We start from the raw sequence: 9,777 nt of genomic DNA, 5'->3' as shown, positions 1-9,777 counted from the left end.
ACATATTTAAACTAGTGTAGGAATTGACAAATGTAATTTATATTATTCCATTTTTATTTTCCTTTTGCACCTGCTGCTTATATGTTATCTGAAATGTATATTTAAATACACAATTGCATTGTTATTTTACTGCATTTTGCGTACAGCATTTCAAATTGAAAATTGCAACCAATATGCTTCCAGAATATATGCCCATGGTGTGAAGACACGTTGGGGTGAGAGAGACAGGCACAGAGCGAAAGGACTGATAACGATTGGGCGATGGTTTAGGGGCTGGCATACTTCTTTCTAAAGGGGGATGGGAATTCTGGGTGGGGCTTCACAGTAACCTCATACCTCATATATTGTAAGTCTCCAACCGGCATTTTAAAAAATTCAGCCTTTAATCTGACCGCAGTGCACCGGAGGCTTACATCTATTCAGCATCTGTCAATTTGACCCCTGTATCCTTCACGGGTAACGACGACGCAGAGGTAAGTGAAATCTGACTGTTCACCGGTTGTTAAGACAGACTTCTGCTCGTGCAAACTGTAAGGCTCGACGCGTAAAACGATCATTGTGCTTAAATATTCACGTATTTCTTATGTCATTAACATCACTTGAATTGTCCTCCTAAAAATATTATGAGTATCACGGCCATTTTGTAGGTCCCAAATTAAAATAACGTAACGTCTTAGACGACAAGGCAATGAATCAAATGTAAGGAATTCGCATGAGAGTCCCTGTTGTATTCATATGTTGGCATTCATGTCGAGTAGACTTCTTACATCGCGAACTTCTGTTTTCCAATTGATTCAGAATGCCGGTACTTCAAAATTGGTGAGAAAATAAATTAAATGAACGACGTAAATGGTGGGCCTACCGGTTTATAGCAGCACATTGATTCTCTTGCCCCCTGCTTGACGTGCCACCGCATTATGCACGACATACGAATGCTCTTTATTTATTTATAAAGCCGATTAAGTAATTAATTTAAACTAGAGCGTTATAAGGATGCGCATGCTACGTAAATAACACCCAAACAGTAAGATTTATTTACGAGGTTTCGGGTTAGATCGTGTTTGCTTTTAATGGAATGATGGTGGACCGTAGCGCTTCAGCTCTCTATGTGGACTAATTCATGTGGGGGCGGGGCGAATGTAGGGCTCGTGTTGCAGTGATGCTGAGAGCTCCTCACAGCTTTAGCTTTGAAGATGCTGAATTAAAGATATTCTTATCTAATATAATATATATTTTGGAACATTATGAATTATTTAAAATCTTTGACGTAATGATAGTAAAGGCGCAATGTCAGTTTTAAATTTGGCAGATAAATATCCGGCTTATCCTTGGAATGTATGTCTTAGCGAGTTTGCATGTTCGTGCCGAGATGTGGGAGTTAAGAAGATGGGCTCATAACATTTCATTTCCCCCTGTCAAGTGAACGTTCATCCTGACATGCCATAGCTCAAGTACTTGACTAAATCAACCTAGAGAACTTAGTAGGATAAATATATGGCGTTCACTGGACGTGTTGTGCAGGCAAGCTGCTGCAGGGGTGGCAGTGTAATGCTTTTAGTGGTTTTGATGTTGCTCCACATACTGCAATATCTTTTAAGATCACAGAAATATATGCTTTTAATAAACAAACTTGAGATTTATGACATATACGCACTTATCTAAATGTGTTACTGGGGCACGACTGGTAAAAGGCTGCGTTTTGGGTTTGAATCTCAAGGAAATCGCGTAGTAATAGATGTTTAGCTGGAATGCACTGTGCGTTGCTTTGCAAGTGCCAAATGTGTAAATGTAATCTATAAATTTTCCACTCAGTATAATTTCTCAATTGAAATGAAATCGTGTTTAGGGTGGTTTTGTGTGCTATATAACTTGTACATGTGATTCCAATCGTAACATATAAATAGTGATAGATGATTCAGCTGTTGCATGACAGGTCACAGAGACCACGGCTGCCAGGCTCTGTAATGTACAAAAAAGGACCTTCTAAGACAAGTGCTCCATACCACCTGTGTGTTGCAATTCATATCTTTTTAAAGTCATACAAATAGCTTTTGACGTTAGTCGTCATTCATTGACAGATGCCTTTTGTTTGTAAGATTTACAGTGATCTCAGGTAGGTAATGTAAAATGCCTCTGGTTGATGCATAGGTCATATGCAAACATAACAAGTCCATTCAAATATGCAGGAGGGAGGATAGTCACCTGCAAATACTGAGGGCTTTTTGTTTTTTAAATCACTTTGTTTTTTAAATGATGTGGGCATTTTGTTTTTATTCCAATTAGAGAATTCAGATTTTCTTGTCTTGTCTTTACAGAAATAAAGTGACCTATTGAGCTTGCTGTAGAGGTTGACCCTTCTTGTTATCATGCTTTCCACACATGACACAGGGGAAAGGAGAGTGCATTTTATGCACAAAAGCATACAGGATACATTGCACGTTTTTCTTGGTTGTATTTAAGGTATAATGTTTACATCATGGGCAAAATGACGATATTTCTCTAATGGAAGGTTAGATTCTAAGCTCCCATAATCTGCTCTAATGAAATTATACAAACAGAAAGATCGGAGGGGAATGTACTGCAATGCAATAATTTGTCCTCTAGATAAAGATAGATTGAGACAGAGAGATAGAAGGAGGAAAGGACAAAGAAGGACAGAGGAATTAAACGATGGAAGAGAATATTGGGTTGCTGAAATTAATTTATTGTAACACAATGTCTTGTAACATATATAATGCTTGTTTATCATGCCTTCTATTATTATTTTTATGAGCATAATAATTTTTTTATTTACATTTGTGTTTGAAGCTCAAATTAATGTTTAAGATTTTGATCGAAATAAAAGAGATGGGAAAAGGATGAGTGTAAAATTCATTCATCATTCAGCTGGACTTGCACCAGTTATGTAAATGTGCCAGAAAGGGGAAAAACAAGCTCAAGTAACCTTGTTTGGTAGATAACACTATCATTCTTATCCTTATTCTTCTTATCCTCAATTTTTCACAGATAGCATATTTATAAATTAAAAATACGAATAATCGAAGACTTCTTATAGAGTTCTTATAGAAGTTTTATACTACACAGTCGATGGGACAAAGTGAAGGCTTGTGAATATACACTGGGGGCAGATGGCAAAACATTTCACCTTATGTTCCTCACTTCATGTAAGCAATCTAGAGAGCCCTGTTTGTTTTTATAACAAACCCTTACTCCCCAAAACGAAATAGCCTTCCATTGCTTCACAGGTGTCAAGAGCGTCCATTCTCAGCCATTGTCTGACTTGTTTAAACCGACTTTCAGGGTTAAAAGGCTACGGATAGCATTCCCTCAGTCCTTCTCTTGTCTGTAATGAGGGAAAACACCCAATGGCCAAGTTTGTGGCTAACAGTATAGTATACAGTGTACAGTAGCATGCCAACTTCCTAAATGGGGACACAGAGGACATTGAAGAAACCACAAGTCTTCATTATGATGTAGGAGGTGTAAGGCCATGTCAACACCCATTTTGGGTGTACTAATCCTTAGTAGTCAGTTAACTATTTAATACAAAACAATGCACAATTACAGTACACATATTACTGGGGTCAGGTTTCCCGCTACAGTGCCCTTGAGCTCATGGATCACCTCTTGTAGTATTTGAGTTTCCAATCTTTCAGTTTTATCAGACCTTCAGTAGCTGGCTTGTGAAGTGGCTCCTGTTACAGTATAACTTGGACAAAGATAGATCTTCTGTCCTTTGGTTAATCTACATGGACTTCCTCACTCTTTTCCTGACTTGATTCTTTGTTTCACAGCAAGCAAAAATACCTTTTCCCTTTTCTTTATATATATATATATATATATATATATATATATATTCATACTCTCCTTCAATGAACATGAATAATCATGATGTCATCGGTTCATTGTGATGTAATTGTAATAACTCTGCCCAAGGACACTTGAGAGTCTGTTCCATGGGGAGGTGACAAGCACTGTGATATAACAGCCAGAGAAGACTCTTGGCATTTACGTAACACAGCATAACATTTATCTAACATAGCACAAACCTTAATTGACACATTAGGTTGTACAGGTTGCCCAATATATGTATTTTGCATATCTTACAACATTTGTTTGACCTTATCAAAGGAAAGATTTTCAGCTTCAAAAGACTAATTTAAAATAAAAGAGGCGTACACAGAGTCGACTGGACATCCGTTGGGTTAGAACAAGGGTAAGACATTGATTTAACCCGATGGAAATTTCAGACATCAGTTCAGTTTAAGTGAACTCATTACAAATGCAAGGGCGAATGAAAGACAGATGAAAGAGAGACAGTCACATGGAAATTTGGATATCGAATATTGTAGCAATAAGCAAATGAACCATGAATGAATTGTTTTTGTCACGCGCTCGCTGCCTAATACATGTTTGCCAAATGCAAACAAGCGTGCAGAGAGTTTTCCCATTACAGTAGCGCACCAGTGGAAAAGTACCAGGGCTTTCTATACAAGTATGGGCCCAAGGGGTACAAACAATGTTTACTCTGTGACTCGATCAGAGCGTTGCCCCCACTACGCAGCCTTTCAATCCCTGGACACTCACTACCCATGCGTGCTTGCACACATCTGCCTACCCATCCGCTTCACCTTCCCCCGGACGTCTCTTGCCATTATTTCCCATGTCCCTTTAAAAAAAAATATTTTCCACTGGGAACCTGGGCGATGCTGTTCAGTGAGAATTTACAAAAAGGATTAAGGGTCCTGGCAGTAGGAGGTGGGAATGTCTGTATGTGTGTTGGCACAGGGGTGGGTGTCTAGCATTTGGTGACTGTTACAAGTTGCCACTATTGATGCCAACCTGCTGGTGTGTTGGCACAGGAAGATAAACACTGCGACATTTAGCATGAAACCTTGCTTTGCCCTGGATATTACTGTTCTGTCCTGAGCTGATAAGCACCCTCACATGATATACTGTATGTATATTATTTTCTAAGACACCCTTGACATAAATCATCACATCAAAACACTACGTTACGTTTTTATGTCTCACGACAGTTTTCTGGCGTTAAGTTTTTATCTCATTGTAAATCCTATGCCATGACTGACTGTGTCTCCAGCTCCAAGGATGAAGATTGAAAATAGCCTCCCCTGCTCTCAGCTCCCCGAGGCCCCTCCTCAGACCGGCCTGCAGTTTACAGTGGCAACAGAGGAAGACTTTGATGACATCATGGCCATGAGCAAGGATATCTACGGTGGCCTGGATTATCTTCCCTCCCGCTATCAAGCCTGGCTGCAAGAGAGTAACCGCATCGTCATTTTGGCTCGCAAGCAAGGCAAAGTGGTAAGGCGACCTATTGAAATTATGAAGATAATTCTGTTCTATCACTATTGCAATAATTATAATAATCCAATTTTGTTTTTCAAGTTTTTTGTTTCCAAGCAGCAATAATGCTTTTTAGAAATACTCCCATCGCTGTAGATTGAACACAAATTCATTGTTTGCTTGTCATGTGACTCCATTTTCCAGATTGCGCTGGAGTCAGCATGTGTTATTGATGATGGGGAGACCATGCTGGTGGAAGGTCTCCGTGTTGCCCCGCAGGAGAGGGGGAAAGGTGTTGCCGGGGTACTTCTGCGGTTTTGCTCTCAGTTGGTGAAATCAAAGTACCCTGACGTTAAAGTCAGCAGATTGACCAGAGATGATCAACTGGGGCCAAAAGACTTCCAGAAGTACAGACTCATCACCAAACAGGTAGGAACCATATAAAAACCTTTTGGTACAAATTTAACATTTAGTCTTGAAAAAAAGTGCTAAAGCCACATTATCTTCGTTCTGTTACCCAATTCATATGCAAAGGGAATCCTACTGGTGCGCTTCCGTGCCGAAGACCTAAAATTGCGCCTGGCTGATCTCGGGCCTTATATCCATATTGCTGGGCAGGGTCTGCCCCCCACAAACATCCCGGTCCGTCTGGAGCCTGCAGAAGTGCATCAGCTCTTCTTGAGTGATGTTCTAATGCAGGACCTCCTTCCTAATGCCACCATCGTTCAAGATTGGCAGCCCTTCAAGCCTCTTCCAAGCAACATGACCATCCTGATGAAGAAGGACATTGATTGGATGGTCGACGATGCCATGCACCCAACCATGGCCAGCCTGTGCACCTTCCCGTTCCCCGTGCCAATCGGTGATGACTGGTACTACCTAAACATCGATATGTTTGGCAAAGACCTAGAGCTGGCTGTACAACAGCTGTTGTGCCACCTGAGGTGCCACACGGGCGCTTTGAAGGGCAACGTTATGTGTCAGGTGTTCCTGGAGCCTGCGCTGTGGAAGCCTATGGCCGATTTCTTTAGGGAGACCCTTAAAGTGGAGCTGGTGAAAGAATACACAGAGCAGTGTGTAGTTGAGTCAGATGTTATTTAGGGAAAGGATAACAGCAAAGGGTTAGGAGCCTCAGAAACACCTTCCCTAAAATTAAACACCAAGCTGACAGAAAATACTTTTACATCTCCTTCAAAGACGTATCTGACAAAAAATCTCAACATCCTTCAAAATAAACCAAACAAGAAGATAATGTTATTTTAATTAGCTCTATGAAGGAATTTAGTAGGATTTCGTTTAATGTAACGTTACAATTAATCAAAATAACAAAGTGAAAACAAACAAACACTAAAATAGAGATTTTTCCATTCGCAGTACTGTAAACACTGACCGGGTACAATCAGGTATATTGTCCTGGGCTCGGTCGGAGAGGGGAGCAATAACATTAAATATAAAACGAGGACCCAAATTGTCCCAGTCCCCACCATTTCTGTTAGCATCACTGGCACGAGCGCCTATTATGCTAAGATGCAAAGAAAACTGCACAATCTTTAGGGCACTTTATGATCAAAGAATTGGATTTAACTTTAGTGTCTGTTACTTTTTATTAAATGTAGCACTGTAGCTGTTGATATTTAGAGGAATCTATTTGAATTGGAAACTTTATGACTGGCTACCAGATATCCAGATCTTTAAATACTTTAAAGAACGTCTTTGAAATTACTAGATTTCCTCAGGGGGAAGTAATCTTTGCTGATCATTTTTCTGATATGCTCCTCAAAAATAGCAGAAACTCTGTGTCGTTATTAAGATTTCCTCTAAAAGTACTTAGTGCTTTAAACTCGGCATCTAAATATATATGTGTCAGACAATTTAGCTTATGTGTTTAAATTACAGCTTGTTTAAGTACTTGAGTTTATTTGCTAGAAGTTACATTGTGTCTGTGTTTGTACCTAACTGCTGTGCAAAGTGCAATTTGAATTACACACTGGAATATTGCTAGTTGTTCATTCAGTTAGTGACGAAATAATGAAACAAGGCATATTTTTTATTTTATTTATATTTTATTTCAAAATTATAAACTGACTCATATGGTTTAAGTGAAAGGATAACATTTAAAAAAGAAACACACGTTTAAACCAAAATTACAGGAAACATAATTAGGAGCATATACAGTATATATTTAAACACATTGTAAATCTTATTCTAGAAGAACAACAACAGTAATAATAGTAATATAAAAATAATTTATTTGAGACCTTAAGAAATGCTTCAGTCTTCATTGTAAATACATCAAAATTCATTATCATTATAAACTGGAAGACAAGATCTTGAGAAAATGTTGGTTTCCAAATTTTAAGGTAATTTCACAACCAGAGGGAACCTCGCTGTCTTTCGTTATTAGAGAGTCAATCATGAAATCAAGAATTTAAAGAAAAAAACATCAAATAGTACAGGGAGAGTGAAGTTTATTTCCCGTCTTACAGTTGACACTGACAAGCTACCAAATGAAAAAGAATGGATGATATCACCAGTGCCCAGTTTCACGATACTGAAGATACAGGACACACATATCCTTCTGCTGGCCCAAATAAGGAAGAAGAGAAATGAGGCATTTGAAAGTCCCCAAGCCCACATTTATTTTATTTTCCCAAATCCAGATCAAGGTTTGCTTTATCCCTGATGTAACAGACACATGGCCCATATGAACAAATGCAACTTCATATATGCACAGAGATCTGTTTTCACATAGTCCACGGCAACAGGTTTGAAAAATAATCTGTGCCCACCAAACCAAGCAGGGTGTAAAAACCCTGATTGTCTTTATTCTTACTAATTATGTATCTGCTTTTGCTTAGTTTTGCTCATGAACTGTCATCATCCCCTGATGAAATGGGGATCCCGTCACCTTCCTTTGGACAGCTGCATGTGGGACTTTTGTAACTTATAAATGACCAGCAGGCAGCCTTTTGTCAACCTGGCTGATTGAAAGTCAGGACCATAATAATTGTGGCCCATTCATTTTAAAGGCATAACTGCTGAATATGTGTATGTGTACACACACTGTAATTTCAGGTGTATGTATATATATTGTTTTTATTTATTTGTTTGGGGGTTGTTTTATTTGCTGTAAGCAACAGGGGACCTTTGTTTATTTCATGGCTAAAATCTCGAACTCTTTCATGTCTGCTACAAGTTGTGCTTTAAGAAGAAACTTCAAAATCCAAGTATATAATTGACTAAACAAACGGTCGGAAAGCACAAGCAAGATCAAATGTTCAGTTTTTTACAAAACTTTACAAAACCATCAGAAACTTCAGTCAGTGTCTAATGGGCTACAAACTGGATTACCAATTATAATGGTATAATTTAACAAATTTTTCAGCCCTTGATTTAAAAATGTCCCTCTTAAAAGCACACATCATGACATGATAGACGAGGGGGGGCTCAAATGTATGTGGAATGCAGTTTTTGTTGTACATAGAGCAGTGGATTTACATTTGTCAGTTCATCTTAGTGCTAGAAGATCAGTTTTTATGCTGTATATTTAGATGTTAGTGTCTTTTTGTCACTGTTTTTTTCAACATCAATGTGAATTTGGTATTTCAATGATCACTGAAGAAAATTTCCCTTTTTCATTTTAAATGTTAAACTCCACCTTGCTTTTAAGCACTTTTAACATCTAATTCCCTTTCTGGGTATTTTGAAATGTGAGGCCCTATAAATTACAGAGGTTTTAATGGCAGGGCCCGCTCGACTGTTAAAGGTTAGAAGCATGTGACCGTCTTATAGTGAAGAGTTGAAAAGGATACATCGCCCCTTGTTACACAGGCACACATAGCGGGAACTTTAAACCCATTTTCTTTAATTATAAAGTGGCTTTTCACTTTCTTTTTCTGGAATGGAAAAATAAGACAGGTTGCAAAGGGAGATGAGCGATGGAGCCTGGGCTATTCTAGGAATAGGTGATGAGGCGAGGACATGTGATACGGCTCATGTTACCATCATAAAAATAAGTAAACAGTTTGTATTGTAAAGATGAACAATGACCAGATGAATTCCATTGGAATGATCTGCAATGTCTTATTTGTTGTTACAAAAAGGGAAATCACATTTTGCTAGTATCAAGATCTTGTGTTTTAATACGTAGGAGGATAACAGACCAAATAAGACCGAGCAGGATAGCATAATAGTTTGTCAGATTCAGCACTAAAGTAACACGAGTGTTAAGACTTAAGAAAGCTAATATATCGTCATGTTATCCTGTATGACTGTGGGCCAGCTCAAATTTCAGGGCTTGTCTCCAAGTAAGGGAACCCGAATACAGAGGGTGTCATGCATAGAACAAGGGTTCAGCCCTAGACACCCTTTACCTTCCATCTGATCCACATCGGCTTGACACTGTAGAGGGTCACATGGAAAGAGTGAGCAGGTGGGGTTAAAATAAGAATAGCCCGTTCAAGCCCTGTC

General features: G+C 38.8%; 1 protein-coding gene across 1 annotated transcript; it reads left to right on the top strand.

Annotated features, from left to right (window-relative positions):
- Window positions 1-313: 313 nt before the first annotated feature.
- On the top strand, window positions 314-7,812 carry nat16 (N-acetyltransferase 16). The gene is made up of 4 exons (XM_079458764.1): window positions 314-473; window positions 5,102-5,325; window positions 5,512-5,736; window positions 5,842-7,812. The coding sequence occupies exons 2-4, from the start codon at window positions 5,110-5,112 to the stop codon at window positions 6,406-6,408; spliced, it is 1,008 nt and encodes a 335-aa protein (XP_079314890.1). The 5' UTR covers window positions 314-473; window positions 5,102-5,109; the 3' UTR covers window positions 6,409-7,812.
- Window positions 7,813-9,777: the final 1,965 nt, after the last annotated feature.

Source organism: Barbatula barbatula, assembly GCF_947034865.1.
Source record: "Barbatula barbatula genome assembly, chromosome: 1".
Taxonomy (NCBI): domain Eukaryota; kingdom Metazoa; phylum Chordata; class Actinopteri; order Cypriniformes; family Nemacheilidae; genus Barbatula; species Barbatula barbatula.
This window is presented reverse-complemented; position numbering and strand designations above follow the sequence as displayed.